The sequence below is a fragment of the Schistocerca cancellata genome, chromosome 2 (genome assembly GCF_023864275.1).
Source record: "Schistocerca cancellata isolate TAMUIC-IGC-003103 chromosome 2, iqSchCanc2.1, whole genome shotgun sequence".
Classification (NCBI taxonomy): domain Eukaryota; kingdom Metazoa; phylum Arthropoda; class Insecta; order Orthoptera; family Acrididae; genus Schistocerca; species Schistocerca cancellata.
In genome coordinates, this window is record NC_064627.1 from 837,677,408 (window position 1) to 837,696,350 (window position 18,943).

General features: G+C 43.9%; 1 protein-coding gene across 1 annotated transcript in view; it reads left to right on the plus strand.

Annotated features, from left to right (window-relative positions):
• LOC126162750 (ATP-binding cassette sub-family C member 4-like) overlaps positions 1-18,943 on the plus strand; it is a 229,314-nt gene that overhangs the window by 97,786 nt on the left and 112,585 nt on the right. Inside the window, exons 7-8 of the mRNA XM_049919432.1 lie at positions 7,045-7,183; positions 7,266-7,376. Coding sequence (XP_049775389.1) covers positions 7,045-7,183; positions 7,266-7,376 — 250 coding nt within the window. The remainder of the gene's footprint in view (positions 1-7,044; positions 7,184-7,265; positions 7,377-18,943) is intronic.

Sequence of the window (18,943 nt, forward strand, 5' to 3'; positions counted from 1 at the left end):
CGGAGTAACTGGAAACGTACCCGAAAGCTGAAGTACAGGGGACAGTACGACTCTCAAGTACAAAACGTGTAAATTGTACACACATTTACCGTGAATGTGGCGTTATATGGACCAAACGCAAGTTCGCGTCTAACGGTAGTGAAATGGTGCCAACAATTTGACGTAGCAGCATAAACATGGGTGATACTGCTCACAAAGTCCACATCTTGCACATGCGATTTCCATCTTTTCGGAAGCTGAAAAAATATTTGCCGGGGAGAGGGGAGGGGGTTGCGCAGAGATGAGAACAGCGGTTCTGGAATGGGTCCGTGACCAAGGAGCGGATTTGTCGTTCAGGAATTGAACAATTGACACAACGCTCCAACCGTTGCTTCCAGACACCTGGTAGCTGCTGAAAAATAGTCATGTATCAGCGTCATTTTGAAGTGTTGTACAGCATCCAATAAAAGTTAACTGGGCTGCCACAATTATTTGTAACTCATTTTCTCACGTTCCCTCTTAATCCTCTTGTGATACAAATACTTGTGGTTGTAGGTTAAGGATGTGCGGCAGACGTACACAGGAGGTGGTATTGTTCGAACGCATAGTGATTTGTGTAATGCATGTAGAGTTCAGCTTTCGGGTGTAATTAACCGAAAGAACCAAGACCATAGGTCTAGTCAAGTAATGACGTAATTTTACAAAAACTGACTGAAGGATTGTCATGTTAAAGACACATGACTTCTTATACACCAACTCGGGGGGGGGTCGTTCCCAAAAGGTCTTATGGCCATAGACTGCAACTATATAGGCCCATAAGGCGTAGTATTGCGGGTGTAAACAATACAGAAACAAACACAATGACAATAGCAGAAAACTGGCACTTATGGTGTAGGATGCTGTTGCGACGTAGTTACGCTGCGTGCAGTGTGATATTTTAGCGATTGTACTATGGTAACCTGATTACGTGGACCTTTTAGGGGTGTACATTACGAAGTCGTTGCCAGTAGATTTTCAGTTCTGTAGACACTTTACGACAGCAGGGTGAATCTTGCTGGGCCTGAAAATGGAAGCGACACACAGTACACCTGTCAATGCACCCCTGTGCGTAGGTCAGTTTTCCTTACGAAAAATGCTTTTCACTTTCGCATTCTAGGACTCGTCTCACATTTTTTTCGCACAGTTTGATCAGAAGATTTTCGCTTTAATAAACATTTACTATTTTATCCTTTGCAAGGCAAACAGTAACAATTGACTTTAGTATCACAGGGAGTATTGGTTTACAAATCTCATTAACATTCTTCTGGTTGTACTGCCGCGTCTTACCAAATACTTATAATTAAACACCCTACTGCAGCGGTCTTTGTCAGGCCCCATGTTTTAGCACTTTAGTGTGCTTTATAGGAGGACGCGGCAGTACAGTCATAACGACTTCAATCAAATTACAACAGTGGTGCAATCTGTACTGGTTGCTGCTGCTGCTGCTGCTGCTGTTGTTGTTGTTGTTATTGTTGTTGTTGTTGTTATTATTATTGTTGCCGTTGTCGTCTTTAGTCCAGAGGCTGGTTTGATGCAGCTCTCCGTGCTACTCTATCGTATGCAACTTTCATCTCCCAGTACGTACTGCAGCCTACATCCTTCTGAATTTGCTTAGTGTATTCATCTCTTGGTCTCCCTCTACGATTTTTACCCTCCACGCTGCCCTCCAATACTAAATTGGTGATCCCTTGATGCCTCAGAATATGTCCTACCAACCGATCCCTTCTTCTTGTCAAGTTGTGCAACAAATTTCTCTACTCCCCAATTCTATTCAATGCCTCCCCATTAGTTATTTGATCTACCCATGTACTCTTCAGCATTCTTCTGTAGCACCACAGTTCGAAAGCTTCTATTCTCTTCTTGTCTAAACTATTTATCGTCCATGTTTCACTTCCATACATGGCTACACTCCATACAAATACTTTCGGAAACGACTTGCTGACACTTAAATCTATACTCGATGTTAACAAATTTCTCGTCTTCAGAAACGCTTTCCTTGCCATTGCCAGTCTACATTTTATATCCTCTCTCCTTCGACCATCAGCAGTTATTTTGCTCCCCAAATAGCAAAACTCATTTACTACTTTAAGCGTCTCATTTCCTAATCTAATTCCCTCAGCATCACCCGATTTAATTCCATAATCTGTACTATCAGCTACATAATCACATTCTGCCGTCTACACCATAAACAGATATTGTGCGTAAGCCTCGTGAAAGTGTATGACGACCTCGGCAAACGCGGTTCGCAAAATGAGATCAAAAGAACAGCCATTACAATTTTTAATTCGGTCATTATCGGAAGCAACAAAGTAGTCGAGTGGAGAAGAGATAAGTGACCTAGTGGCCGCGCACAAATACAGAATCGATTGTGACATCATTGATCTATCCTATTGCAGCAGCGCACGGCAGGGGTTCCAACCTGCTGCACGTAGTTCACATTCCTCAGAACAACAACAACAACGTACTTCAAGACATAGACGCTTCCAACCAAAGCCGAAGCTGGCAAATGGCGTAAGTTTCAAATCTTGAAAATTGTCGACGGCATAGTGCTACAGCATAATAGCCCATAGTATGACATCGTAACGTCTGTTGTTTTTCTTCTGAAACACTTGTTCACTTAATAAACTGTTATTTTGAAATCCATTCATGATACAGCAGAACGCACCTAAGGTCCCATCCATAAAGTTGAATCAAACAAGTACACACTATCTGACCAAAAGTATCTGAGCATTCCTATGTAATGCGGAGTGTCCACTAGATGCTACGAGAGGACCCCCACCAGTATAAAAGGAGGCTGGGAGTATTGCCAGTAGGAAAACAGTGACAGCAAAATGAGTCTGTAACGAACGCTCTTTGACTTAGAACATGGACTAGTCATTGGATGTCATATGAGTAACACATGTATCAGCGATATTTCAACTCTTCTAATGCTGCCCAAGCTGGTGGAGTGAAAACGCAAAGGAACAAGCACAGTAAACAAAGACCGGTTAGACCCCATGTACTGATGGACAGGAACCAACGAGCATTACGGAAGGTGGTTGCAAAAAAATCGCTTGAAATCAGATGGAGTCACTTTTGAGTTTCAAATTGCTTCCAGAAGTCCAGCTAGCTCAATGACAGCGCGGTGATGTAAAGAGCGACGAGATTGGACAGTGGATGACTGGAAACAAGTGTTTTGGAGTGATGAATCGTGCTACATTCTGTGGCAATCCGATGGAAACGTTTGGCGAATGGCTGAGTATGTTACTTGGCAGTATGTGTAGTGCCGACAGAGAAGTACAGAGGAGATGGTATTAGGATGTTCTTCGTGGTTACGGCGTGGTCCTGTTATTATGCTTCATAAAACACTAATTGTAGAAGGATACGAACATTCTGTAAAGCATTTAGTACTGCGTACAGTAGAGGAACAGTTCGGAGGCGATGACTGATTGCATCAACATGGCCGGCCGGAGTGGCCGAGCGGTTCTAGGCGCTACAGTCTGGAACCGCGCGACCCCTACGGTCGCAGGTTCGAATCCTGCCTCGGGCATGGATGTGTGTGATGTCCTTAGGTTAGTTAGGTTTAAGTAGTTCTAAGTTCTAGGGGACTGATTACCTCAGAAGTCCCATAGTGCTCAGAGCCATTTTTTGCATCAACATGACAGTACACCCCGTCATAAGGCAACATCATTGAGCCGATGGTTTGTGGACAATAACGTCCCTGAAACGAACTGTCCAGAGCTGAGTCCCGACCTGAACCCAGCTGAACAGCTTTGGGAGTAGTTGTAATGTCCATTAGCTCCAAACTCCAGCGTCAAACGTAACTATCTTCATTGGCTCAAGCTCCTGAAACGAATGGGCTACCATTCTCCAACGGATATTCCGACACCTCACTGAAAGTATCCCCACCAGAGTTAAGTGGTTATAAAGGCGAAGTGTGGACAAACCCCCAATTAATGTCTAGTAATGGGGGTCTGGATATTTTTGATCAGATATTGTGCTTCTACACTTACTTCGTCCCCTGCAAGTCTCAAGATATATGCCGTAAGCTGCATACTGTAAATATCTTACATAATCTCACAGGACAAAATAGTAATCATGTTGTAGATAGTATGGAACTGGCACCAGTTGGTCATTGACCCTCCATCAAGCAAGTAATGGCAGTGAAGTGGTATGATGCAGTGAGGTGTATGGAATGAGCGCAATAAGATGGGTCGATGTAGAGACGCGACAATGTGAGATTGGTATTATCGTGTTCTGACGTGCCCAAAACCACGTCGTGAACGAATGTGCCCGATTTACTGGTTTATCAACGCGGACTGTCCAACGTGTCAACAAGGAATGGTGTAAGACGCATTTTTATGTTTCTGAGCGAACTTTGCGAAGGAAATTGCGTAGTGTCAATTAGCTCACCAAAGGCCATTGCTCACATCGACACAAAGCTACGCGTGATCAGTGGACCAAACAACGCCCGACACTGGATAATACCTGACTGGAGGAGTGTTGATTGGTGCGACGTGTCGTGATTTTACCTATTTTTGCAATGCTGCGAATACACCAACCACCCAACGGGTCGTTTAACCCCTAGAGGATGTAGTCCAGGCTAGAGGCGAGGTTTTGCATATGTTTTTAGTATCATACATTGGGCCCACTCATTCAGGTTACCATTATGTTTATTTCAACATTCTCGGAGCTCGGAAGCCAAATGTTGCCCTTTCCTCTACGTCTTCATGATCAGTATGCTGTGGATACTCACTTTTTACAAGGTAACTATCATTTTCACGAGGCAGTACCTACGCGCTCCTGGTTTGATGAACATACAAGCATCCTATCGCATATGTACTGGCCCGCAAAATCAGCCTTTCTTAAACCTGCGGAAAATGTCTGGGACTATTCGGAATAGTATGTGAAATACAGCAATTTACATCGCCGCAGTTTTTTACTTCTGAGGAAGCTGATCATTCATGAATGGCTTCACCTGTAGTTGTCATACATGAAGAAACTTGAAGACTTCTTTTCTCGCCGAACTGAGGCATATATCAAGGCTAGAGACCATGTTAAACGGTATTAGCATGATGTATCCTGAGCCACATCAACCGCGGACTCGCCGCGCCGCACACACAAACGCGCGCCGCAGAACGGAGCAGAACAGCAAAGAAGTGCTCAGAATGCAAGTGTGCTCGTAGGTGCACAGCAGTGTTCGTATATTCGCGCGCGCCAGTGAAAAAGGAAAACGTGAAAATATGTGCAAACAGAGCCGCGCACAAACGAAACAATTATCTGATGTACCGACACAGCGTGCAACATGTTCATCGTCACACAGATCCGCACATAGCGGCGCGGTTTATTCATATATCGGCCGCCCATCACTGCTCCGAACCTCTTTCCTTGAGGGACGTACGGTAATTACGTGAAGTTTTTTTTAAAAATTCAGACCCCCCACTCCAACCCCCCCACCTCCCCTTTAAACAGTGATTGAAATACTTTAATAAAAACGTGTTTGATTTGAAAGCGTATTGAAATGTTCTTAATTCGTAATTAAAAACGGTATTTTGAACATACCAGCTCCGAGTAGTGTATGGACGGTCGGATAGGCAGACGGAGAAAAAGGCTCCACGAAAATAGTATTAACCCTTTGGCAGATCCCTAAAAATTGATCTGTTATTGGTTTAATATATTAATTAAATCATTGTACTTTTACTTACTTGGCAGACGAAAGACAACAGTGTTCGTACCTTCGTCTGAACGATACACTTATGTACCTTCCTTTGAGCCGTATGATCACACAGCTTGGTAATGTAGCTAAGCTGAAGGGTAAGCGCGTCTGTAATGCAACGGACCCATGTTCAATTCCTGGCCAGGTCGGAGATTCTCTCCGCTCGGGGACTGGGTGGTGGTGTCCTCATCATTTCATCATCGACACGAGAATCGCCCAGTGTTGCATCAACCGGAACGCCCTGAAACTCGGCGGCCGAACGTCCCCAAGTGGGTTCTCCCCGCCATCAATGCCATACGATCATTTCATTATGTAGCTTTTAAGTGTCTTGATGTAATTACTAAGAGACTTGTTGTCGGTGAGCTTCAGCTTAGCTACCTTCCGCAAACGAGTAACTCATTGCTCATTGTTTAGACTTGTCGGCACTGAACCGAACCGCAACGCACCATAACCCCTGAAAGAGTGGTTCGGTGTTGGGCGGTGGAGGCGTGAAGTGGATTGCTTTAGTGGTCGTGGGGTCGTGGGGTTGTGGACCACTGCGGCTGCGGCGGGGACGGAGCCTCTCCGTCGTTTCTAGCCTCCCCCCCCCCCCTCCGGTTCACATACAATACTACATGTTGAACACAATAACGTCCGATTTAGATACGTTGCAGAATATCACGGCTGACTCACTGACTGATACACGTTATCCTCTGAATCTTTTGCGGCGTTGTGCCTGAATAACTAAGTGATTTCGACCGGCGCGGCAGGGAGCTCCCCGAATGAAATCTGACATCAGTTTCAAATCGAGAAATCCCGGGCAATTACATGTGTAAAGCATACAATTCAGTGCAGAGAGGCTGTGTTCGGGATTAATTTTATAGAACAAAATGTTATCCGTTATAATAATGTGAATATAATATTGTGAATGGAAAAAGTTGACATGACACTTTCACTGTTCTTTCCTGCCCCTCCATCCCCCCCGCCCCCTCCCAATAAGATTTGGTGATATTTTGCCGGATCTCTCTCTCTCCTTTCTGAACTAACATAATTACTGTACGTTCCGCTGATTGGTGGGGGCGGTGTGGACGCGCCATTGAGCGTGACATTGTCCAGTGTACTTGGTTGTCGGCCATGGTGATAGTAGGCGTGTACGTTTACGCGTCTGACAGAAAGGACTGAGTAAAAACTACATGCCTGTTATCAACAGATCGTGCGTTGGCCAGTAAATCTGCACAAAAAGTGAGGTGATGCTGGTCGTTTCAGTATGTTTTCGTTAAACTTAAGTAGTATCTTCCTAAATATCAAGCTTACTTTAGTGAAGATGGTAAACAGCAGCTGTGTGTTGCCAGGTCAGAGATCTCGCGAGTGTCCCGGACGTCATACCTGCGCAACCTGGTTCTGGCCCTGGAGTTCCTGGTTGACCGCACGGCCCTCTTCACCACGCTGCTTGCCTACTGGCTGGCCGGCGGCGTGTCCACTGCTGCAGAGGTAACCGCCACAGCTTGCCGCAGTGTCGCGATCAGCTAACAGTGTCGTTCATCAATATAACATCCTGTTTTCTTTATTGCAGGTGTTTGCGATGTCGCAGTTCTTCTACGGACTGAATCTGATTCTCGGAATAGTCGTCCCCATCGCGGTGAACTTTGTAGGAGAAACCCGGGTCTCTGTCAATAGAATACAGGTTGGTTCTAAATACTCACTTTCGACGTGTTTTTTTGGGAGATAAGCATTTACGGGCGTTTGCTTCTCATTTGAGAAAGTGGAACGGTCATGGACACAGATTTATTGAAATATTTGGATTGTTAGTGAATGAATTAGGTTGAAGCCTTGACGATTTTAGCTTGCGGACCGCAATGACGACTACACATCCAGCACCATATTTCGGCATACTGTGTGGTAGATTTCTTTAGTTACTCAGAAAATTTGTTTTATGTGTACTCAGTCCGAAAGTTTGGTTGTAGATTACGTGTTGAGCACAGCAAAGGAAGATGCATTCGTTCTGTCGATGGTAGGATCATTAGAGAAGGAGCGCTGTTTAAGATTGGAAAAGGGTGTGGAACAAATCATCCCGACGTTTTCTTTAGCAACAAAGGAAATGCCTAAATTTGATCGGCTGGTCTGGGATTCGAACTGACGGAATTCTGAATACGAGTGCAGTGTCATAATGCTGCGCCAGTTCGCTCAGCGGCTCGTATTAGGTCACTCCTGGCAACGTCTGAAGTCCTGTCATTCGCCTCTGTATTTTGTGCAAAACGGAATCGTAAAGATAAGACCTGTCACTGGCTGACAACTAGTAAACACCACACTACAAAGTTTGCAGACTGTTCGGAACAGAGTTAGTGGCTGAAACTGATGATAGACCTTAAGTTTTGGGATAATTTCAGAACCGACCTTACATTCCTTGACCTTACATTCCTTTGAAATACATTACAACATTGTTTCATCGAATATACACTACTTGTCATTAAAATTGCTACACCAAGGAGAAATGCAGATGATAAACGGGTATTCATTGGACAAATATATTATACAACAGTTAAATAGTATTGTATTCTTGTGCTTTCTAAGTGGACGTCGTGCTCCGCCGGTTGAAGAAGAACATAATTATTTCTGGTGTTTGTCTGTAACCAAAATCTCTGTGACGCAACCTTACAATTCGTTCGCCAGACGTTGACATTGCTTCGGAAGGTAACTTCTCACTACTGTTTTGCTTACTACTTTAGTTGATTTGCAGACCGGAAAGAGCTGACAGCGACAGAGTGCTATAGCAGTGTCTCCTTCCAATAAAGCTTTAGAATTTGGACGCCTGCAACTAGCGACAGACTAAGCGTCATTTCAACACTAACTCGAATTGATTGTTACACGTCCAGAATGATACTCCAGTTGAATGGTGTCTTCCACAGTGTAAAATATGATTTATTGTCAGGAGAGACTGGAACATGAATAGTAGTTCCACTTTTCGTAGTCATTGCTTTGATTTGCTACTTGTGGTTTCCCAGACGCCAACATTCTTGCCACATTGTATGAGTGGGGTCCCTGTGGACTGCTCCCGATTTTTATCAAAAATTTCCTGTCGCTCCGTACTTTCCGTATCCAAGTCGGTGCCTCTCATAGTTCCTCCCGTATTCGGGACAATGGAGTTCCGGAGGGCTCCGTATTGAGTGTGTGTCTATTTTTAGTGGCTATTAACAGTCTAGCAGCAGCTGTAGGGACGTCCGTCTCACCTTCTCTGTATGCGGATGACGTCTGCATTTCGTACTGCTGCTCCAGTACTGGTGTTGCTGAGCGGCGCCTACAGAGAGCCATTCACAAGGCGCAGTCACGGGCTGTAACCACGGCTTCCAGTTTTCAGCCGCGAAGTCGTGTGTCATGCATTTCTGCCAGCGTCGCATCGTTCATCCAGAACCAGAACTTTACCTTAATGACGATCCACTAACTGTAGTGGAGACATATCAATTCTTACGACTAGTTTTCGACGACCGATTGACTTCGTCAGCTTCAGCTTAAGCGGAAGTGCTGGCAGCATCTCAATGCCCTCCGCTGCCTGAGCAACACCAACTGGGGTGCAGATCGTTCTACGCTGCTACAGCTCTATGGAGCCCTTCTTCAATCGCGCCTTGACTATGGGAGTCTGGTTTATAGTTCGGCGGCGCCCTCTGCGTCTGGTTCACTCGACCCAGTACACCATTGTGGCGTTCGCCCAGCGACGAAAGCTTTTAGAACGAGTCTGGTGACCAGCGTCCTGATGGAGGCCAGAGTCTCTCCATTGAAGGTTATGCCTGCACAACTGCTCGCCAGTTACGTTGCACACGTTCGTAGTTCTCCTGCGCATCCGAATTACCATCTCCTTTTGGCAGGGCTTACGATCGCGGTTCACATCCGGTCCCTTCTGTCTTAACTGGAGTACTTCTCGTTACCACCTCTCCACTAGGTCCATTCATATACACCTACATGGTGCACACCTAGGCCGCAGATTCTTCTGGACCTTTCGCATGGCCCTAAGGACTCCGTTAACCCTGCGGCTCTCCGCTATCACTTTCTCTCGATTCTCGACATGTACCGGGTCCGACGGCTTGATGGCTGATAGTCACCTAGGTTTTGCTTATGTTCCTGGAGGACATATTGAACAGCACTCCTTGCCAGATGGCTGCAGTGTTTTCACTGCAGAGCTGGCGGCCATATCTCGTGCTCTTGAGCACATCCGCTCATGCCCTGACGAGTCATTTCTCCTGTGTACTGACTCCTTGAGCAGCCTACGACTACGAACTATCGACCAGTGCTGCCCTCACCATCCTTCGGTAGCGTCCATTCAGGAGTCCATCTATGCCCTGAAACGGTCCCGTCGTTCACGGTGTTTGTGTGGACCCCAGGACATGTCGGAATCACAGGTTACGAAGTAGCCGACAGGCTGGCCAAACAGGCTATACGGAAAATGCTTCTGGAAATGGGCATCTCCGAAACTGACATGCGTTGTGCCTTACGCCGCTAGGTTTTTCGGGTTTGGGAGACGGAATGGCGTAACAGTACGCACAACAAACTGGGTGTCATTAAGGAGACTACGAATATGTGGACGTCTTCCATGCGGTCCTCTCGCAGGGAACCAGTTGTCCTCTGCCAGCTCCGCATTGTCCATACGTGGCTAACGCATGGTTACCTCCTCCGTCGCGCGGACACACCTCGGTGTCGCTGTGGCTCACAAATGACGGTCGTCCACCTCTTGCTGGAATGCTCACTTTAAGCCGCTCTGCGGCAGACTTTTAACTTTCGCAGCACACTATATTCAGTGTTGGGCGACAATGCCTCAACAGCAGCTTTAGTTTTACGTTTTATTCGTGAGGGTGGATTTTATCATTTGATCTAAGTTTTGGCGCTGTCCTTCGTCCCTCTGTGTCCTCCACCCTAGTGCTTTCAGGGTAGAGGTTTCAATGAGTTGCAAAGTGGCTGGCTTCTCCTTTTTATTCTCATGGCCAGCCAGCCATGAAAATCTGCTCTCTTTTTTTGATCTCTTCTACATGTTTCTTGCGCCTCTGTGGTTTTCTTGTCCGATTTTGTCCATTTTAGTGTTCGTTGCCCTTCTGTCATTCTTGTGATTTTCTCCTTTCTTCCAACGGTGTTTTGTATGTCTCGATTATTTTACTCTCACCCTTATGGAATTATTTTAATCAGAACGAGGGACCGATGACCTAGCAGTTCGCCCCCCCCCCCCCCACCCTCTTTTAAACAAACCAACTATAGCGGGTGATCATACGTCCACTTCCATAAATAAACGTGGCCATGTCATTGGAAGGTATGAAATACTTAAAGTAGTTAAACTACCGTTAATGGTTGTTCTCCAATCGTCCATCAGATTATCTGATTCGCATGCCTAGATTCCATCTCCACGTCATTACCTCCCGAGAAAAAACAACCCATAAAACCCACCTCCCTGTACTGACTAGGAAAATACCCACAGCACTCAATAGAAATACTGAAGTGGCAGTGTGTATTACACGTTGCAGACCCGAAGAGTCATCAGGTATGGGAAGCAATTACTGGAAGCAACGTGCAAACTGAAGCCAGTCACTGTGTACTGTCTCAACAGTCCTTTCACGTTTGACTCAGCTTGCACAACTTACGCGAGACGTGATACCTTTTAAGTGAGCGAAATGAACCAGTGCCGTATTGAATTCGTCCGCAATACTAACAACAATCGGTATGGTACACTGACCAGTCCGTCGAGCCTATTTCTGTTCAGGCGCTATTGGATAGCTTAAGGATCTTGGACGTCTGGAACTTACTAATCTAAATCTCCACTCTCCAAACCCCAAGTAAAGCGCATGGCAGAAGGTATGTCCTATTGTACCACTTACTAGGATTTTTTCCCAGTTCCATTCCTGTATGGAGCGCGGGAAAAAAGTTCAAACGCCTCCGTGAGTGCTGTAATTAACCTAATACTGCACTCACAATCCTCACGGGAGCGATACACATGGAGTTGTACCTCAGGCGAGCAAAATTTAACTTCCAGCGAATCATTAGCGGGGAAACCTCATCAGATCTCAGTAGCAACATAGATAAGTATTTCCCAAGCGGAGCCACTGGCATTTCAAAGGATGTGATTGACGTAGACGAATGGGACACCACGTTATGAAAATTCTTCCCTGTGCGTTGATGATCAATGTCTTATTGTCCGTGCTGCGTAGAAAATTGCCCAAGGCTAAGGGTCCATCATCTGCTATTACAGCAGCGTACCTGCATTGTGTAACTACTTCAGCTATAATTGGTCCTTGGTAAAGCATTCCGGTTTCCAATGTCGTGTTGCTGTTGTGCAGACGGTTCGGAACAGAGTTTGTGGCTGAAACTGATGATAGACATTAAGTTTCGGGATAATTTCAGAACCGACACTTGACCTTACATTCCTTTGAATTACATTACAACATTGCTTCATCGAATATATACTACTTGCCATTAAAATTGCTACACCAAGGAGAAATGCAGATGATAAACGGGTATTCATTGGACACATATTATACTAGAACTGACATGTGATTACATTTTCACGCAATTTGGGTGCATAGATCCTGAGAAATCAGTACCCAGAACAACCACCTCTGGCCGCAATAACTGCCTTGATACGCCTGGGCATTGAGTCAAACAGAGCTTGGATGGCGTATACAGGTACAGCTGCCCACGCAGCTTCAACACGATACCACAGTCCATCAAGAGTAATGACTGGCGTATTGTGATGAGCCGGTTGCTCGGCCACCATTGACCAGACGTTTTCAGTTGGTGACAGATCTGGAGAATGTGCTCGCCAGGGCAGCAGTCGAACATTTTCTGTATCCAGAAACGCCAGTACGGGACCTGCAACATGCGGTCGGGCATTATCCTGCTGAAATGTAGGGTTTCGCAGGGATCGAATGAAGGGTAGAGCCACGGGTCGTAACACATCTGAAATGTAACGTCCACTGTTCAAAGTGCCGTCAATGCGAACGAGAGGAGACCGAGACGTCTAACCAATGGCACCCCATACCATCACGCCGGGTGATACGCCAGTATGGCGATGATGAATACAAGCTTCCAATGTGCGTTCACCGCGATGTTGCCAAACACGGATGCGACCATCATGATGCTGTAAACAGAACCTGGATTCATCCGAATAATGACGTTTTGCCTTTCGTGCACACAGGTTCGTCGTTGAGTACACCATCGCAGGCGCTCCTGTCTGTGATGCAGCGTCAAGGGTAACCGCAGCCACCGTCTCCGAGCTAATAGTCCGTGCTGCTGCAAACGTTGTCCAACTGTTCGTGCAGATGGTTGTTGTTTTGCAAACGTCCTCGTCTGTTGACTCGACTGCTAGTGATAAGAGGCCGTTGGGATCCAGCACGGCGTTCCGTATTACCCTCCTGAACCCACCGATTCCATATCCTGCTAACAGTCATTGGATCTCGACCAACGCGAGCAGCAATGTCGCGATACGATAAACCGCAATCGCGATAGGTTACAATCCGATCTTTATCAAAGTCGGAAACGTGATGGTACGCATATCTTCTCCTTACACGAGGCATGACAACAACGTTTCACCAGGCAACGCCGGTCAACTGCTGTTCGTGTATGAGAAATCGGTTGGAAACTTTCCTCATGTCAGCACGTTGTAGGTGTCGCCACCGGCGCCAACCTTGTGTGAATGCTCTGAAAAGCTCATCATTTGCATATCACAGCATCTTCTTCCTGTCGGTTAAATTTCGCGTCTGTAGCACGTCATCTTCATGGTATAGTAATTTCAATTGTCAGTAGTGTACTACCACAAACGTTTCTGTGTATGCTTCACAGGAGACTGTCTAGTACCACGCCAAGTTTTACATAGATCCGTTGTTATCGTCTAGCGATCATGAAGTTCAAGAGCGTGTCATGTTAGAACGGAATCTCCTTGAGGCGAATCCAAGTGCAGTTCCCTGCTTCGTTGACTTCACTGCGTAATAACTCAGGCCATCATAAAGACGATCAATTGAAGAGTGACACGATATGACTACAGCCTAAGCTGGACGATAGTATAGAGCAAGTACTTATATTACCAACTATGGTCACAGTATCTTCAACAGGAAGAGACGAAATTTATTGGAAATTCATGTCGACGAGGGTACTGACAAACATTCAACGGTAGCTATGCCTTGTCAGTCCCATGTTAAAATTGCACCGGAAAGTGCCCCCAATGCAGTCCGAAAAATATCGCAACTTGGGAGATCGTAATACCGTCATGGCTGACGCAGTAGGTTTTAAACGTCAATCACAATGGGATAGTCCAAACGTTCCGTATAGTGTCAAAGTTGTGGATCGTGGACTTGGAATAAGTGGTGGAGGAACTTCATGAACGTTTGCAGTTCCTGGAATCAGATTATTCTGAACGAATCACTTCTCCTGTTGCGTACCAGCTTAAATCTGCTGCCAGAGTTCAGATTGGAAACCGTGCTTGAAATGCTGCACCACAGGCTGCGACACGCAAACTGCAAATAGCAAATGGAAACACACGGTACTTATCTCTTAGCAGAGGTCTGAACCTCAAAAAGTTGGTGGCAAGATAGTTCTCAGGTCGCTAGATACTTCCAGGTTCAAATTTATGACGTGAGCCAAATTGTCCGAATGTGTACATTCCATACGTTCACTAGTAACATGTGACACTTACAAACTTGAATTAACTAATTGAAAATTCAGAGGCATGCCTACTGCTTAAGGAGTTTATTTACTTACACCATTTCAGAATTCGAAATTGCGGTGGTTTCGCCGTAGTTTGTAAATTAATATTGTTCACTAATACGAAGAGCTAATTCAGCACAGTCAGCGACATCAGTCGACTCAGTGTTACCTTTGTTTTCTTTCAATGAACAAAATCTTTCTTTCGAAAATATTTATTATATTTACGTGCACTCAATAGCTTTTGACGATAGTGTATTTTCTTTTTAATTCAATATTAATTCAACAAATTCTAACCAAATAACTTCAGGACGGACTTACTACTAATTGAGTCTCTGAACTTCGTTCCTTTCAGTTAACGTTCGTTTCACATTGCTTTCTGCAAACGTGACGTCATTTCGAAGTCGCGCAATACCGACGACCACATGATCGACTATCGACTTCCGTTAGCGTTCGATACATGCCTCTCACAAGACTTCACGTGCGGGCACTGGAGATTCACAAAAACATGACATTCTTAAAATGACTTATTATAATTATTGCCGTGATAAAATGTAATGATTTAGCGACGGTTAATGCCTACGTATAAAAGTGCTCTCTCAGGAGTGAGTTGTTATCGTCAATAATTTACAAATTAAGCATGAAACACGCTTGTTTTATAATTTCCAGTATGCCATTTAAAGGTAACGGAGAACTGAAAAGTAATCACAAACACGTTACCATTATCATTAAATTTAACAACGTATCAACGATATTAGCCTTCAAGAGAGAAGACGATAACAAAGACACGTAAAAAAACAATCACATGATTGAGTGCCAGCATAAGGGATAACGTCACGGTTACTGGGGTCAAAATTTGTGGGTTTGCATCCTGCCACATGAAAATATTTTTATCTTCATGTTAGCATTGTTAGCACGTCCTGGGACATTTCTCACAAATATAATACAAGTATGTTCTGCGATATTCGATGTTACCTACGTTCTTTCTGATTTGAGAACTAAGGGTAAAATACATATTTAGTGATTTCGGAGTGAGTGGTTAGGCAGGAACCTAAGAGGACAGCTTAAATTGATGCGAGTGAATCGAGGAGCAATAACATTCATATTCTTCAGTGTCACAAAGTCGATAGCCGATGATGCGGTCGTCGATATTGCAAGTGACGTCAAAATGAAGTCACGTTTGCGGGAAGTGTGAAATGAGCGTTACCCGAAAGGAGAACAAAGCTCAGATTATATTACTCAGTACTAAGTCGTTAATATCAGAAATCGGCGTTAGTGAACCAGTGTCAGCCAATACGTGCCCAAGTACATCGATTTTAAATTTAAAAAATGGAAACAAAAAATCTGAATGCCACCTCTACTTTGGGCCCTAAGGTTGTACAGTTCAAACAGAATTAAACCTCTCCATGTGTTGGGAGATCGCGTCCTACTACCGTTTCCTAATTTAGTGGTCACTCACCACTTCAAAGCAGGAAGTAATAATAATACTGTGACATGCTTGGAAAAATGTTTCCAATAAATTACTATTTACCGTTGTGGGAAAAATCCTCCACCAAAGAACGTATATATTTGTTGGAAGCTGAGCAGTAAAGTCTCCGACTTTCATAAAATCGGAAACTCAACAACTCTGGTCCTGTCAATTACAGAAACGTAGCATAACCTACAGTCTGTCGCATTAAAATGCATACTTCGTGGAATAATTATTTTGATGTATCTGCCCACCAACACCAGAAATTGTTGCTGTAACTATATTCTCATCGGTTCCTATCTTATTTGGTATACGATTTCGACAGAAATAATTAAATGTATCTTCTAATTTAGATTGGAAAACATATTGAAAAAGGGAAATTCTTCACGTTTGGGGGTTCGAGAAGGTTATCTGCAGATACTCATCAAAATCAAGAAAAGTATTGTTCTCAATATAGAAATTCTGTGTCCATGCAGCTCTGATCATTCGTGCACCATTTCAGTGAACTCTTTATCGCGTAAAGGGATGGGTAGTCTGCAGTGCACTAGGTGAGGTATTAGATACTCGTTAACGCAGCTATACTGGTGAAAGAAACTCTAAATGATAGTGCATTACGTCATCTAAAATCGGAGACTGTGGGAGGACGATTGGCTGAAGCAAATGTATCAAAGCTAGCAAGTGTTACATGACTGAGAGGATGAGTTTCAACACTGTTGACGCCTTACATGACTAGTCAACTCATGAGCAGGAAACAATAATGGATGAAAAGAAAATGTACATCGACTGAGATGGATAACGTTGAAGTGACGGTCACTGCACTAACAATACGTGACATCAGAACTTAGTGACGTTCTAAGTTCCATTTTCTGGCTTTGATCAGACGTAATTCGATGAATACGAGGATACATTTTATCACTGTCAATCACTGGACTATATCATAATCAAACGTTTGTCGTCTATTTTAGAACATTGTCTAACGCTCACTTCTACCTCTCTCTTTATTTTCAAAATTAAGTACTACATTTCTTGGTGAATGTTCTCTGAAAATATCTTTCAAGGAATCGTAGAAATTCAGAATGGTGATAATTTTTCCCGTATTTAGATGTCTCCCAAACAAATTATTTCTTTTTAACCATTGTTTCACTGCCACTCTTACAAGAAACACTAGCTTAAAATTTAGAATATGGTAGACAGAGATGACTAATAGAAATGATTTCACTCTAATTAGGATTGACGTCTTAGTATCTGCACATAAAAAGAAACTTTAGCAGAAAATTCTATAACATAGCACAAACAACAAATCTGTTTAAAACATCTGTGTAAGCTTTTATAATGCGATATCGTAGTAAATAAGGACTGAAAGTAAATGACATCAATCCGAAAGTTTGTTAGGGCATCACTGTGCTTTACTAGGCCGGTTCTATTGGAGGTGGTAATCTTCCGTGCGGCGGTTGAACTGATTTCCGCAGCCAGTTGTATGGGAAGATACCGTTCAGTACGGAATGCGACACTCAATGCAATTTGACATGTTATACTTCGCTGGATAGTGCTAGAAGTGAACGTAGTGGGTGACAGAAAAAAATCCTAGGGCTGTTCGAGGATCGATCCCTAGGTCTTTGGATCCTAGTCTGACAATCACTAAGTCGCTAAGCCACACCCGTAACTAATGAATAGTTAACTGTAATGGAGAAACTGATAGAAACCGACGTAAAGGAAAGGCAGTTCGGATTCCAGAAAAAATGGAGGAAAATGCGAGGCAATACTGACCCTACGACTTCTTCTAGAAGATAGGTTAAGCAAGGGCAAACCTACGGCTATAGCATATGTGGACTTACAGAAAGCTGTTCACAATGTTGGCTGGAATACTCTCTCTCTGAAATTCTTAGGGTAGCATGGGTAAAATACAAGGAGCGAAAGGCTATTTACAACTTGTACGGTGGTCAGACGGCAGCTACACGAGGCGTTGCGCATGAATGGGAAGTACTGATTGAGAAGGGAGTGAGACAGGGCTGTAGCCTGTCCCCGATGTTATTCAATCTGTACTTCGAGCAAGCAGTAAGGGAAACCAGAGAAAACCTTTAACAATGAATTAAAATTAAGGGAGGAGAAATGAAAACTTTGACAGAATTTGTCACTGGCAAGCCTGAGAGACAGCAAAGACTGGAAAGAGCAGTTCAACGGAATGGACAGGATCTTGAAAGGAGGAAATAAGCTGAACATCAACAAAAGCAAAACTAGGATATTGGAACGTAGTGGAATTGTCAGGCGATGATGAGGAATTAGATTAGCAACTGACACACTTAAAGTAGAAGATGAGTTTTGCTTTTTGGGCAACAAAATAACAGATGACGGCCGAACAGAGATGATATAAATTGTAGACTGGCAGTGGCAAGGAAAGCGTTTCTTAAGAAACGAAATCTATTCACATCGAATATTGATTTGAGTGCTACGAAGTCTTTTCTAATAGAATTTGTATGGAGTGTAGCCATGTATGAAACATGGACAATAAACAGTTTAGACAAGATGAGAATAGAAGTTTTTGAAATGTGGAGCTACAGAAGAATGCTGAAGATTAAGTGGGTAGATAATGTAACTAGTGACAAGAAACCGAATAGAATTAAGGAGAAAAGAAATTTGTGGCGCAACATTACTAGAAGGGGAGATCAGTTGATAAGATATACTCCAAAACATCAAGGGATAACCATTTAGTGTTGGAAGAAAGTGTGGAGTAAACATTATGGAGGGAGGGGGAGCTTATTATAGTAATTAGATTAGGGAGGAGGAAAGTTTCAGTAATTATTCGAAGATACAGACACTTGCACGGGGTAGAGTAGCATGGAGAGCTGCATGTAATCAATTTTCGGAGTGAAGCCCATAACATCACTGAAGTAGATACCGATGAGCGCGAATCACTGACGATGGAAGCTGTTCTAAGAATTTGCCCATTCAAATGTAATCGAAGAACATTTACAGATCGTAAGCCAGTCTTATTGCAGAATGATACTTACTGAATGCGCCAGTTTGTTCTGTATTTATTTATTTATTTATTTATGAAAACGTGGCAAGTGTTGCAGCGACCAGTGTAATAGTCGTGGGAATACATTTAGTATGAA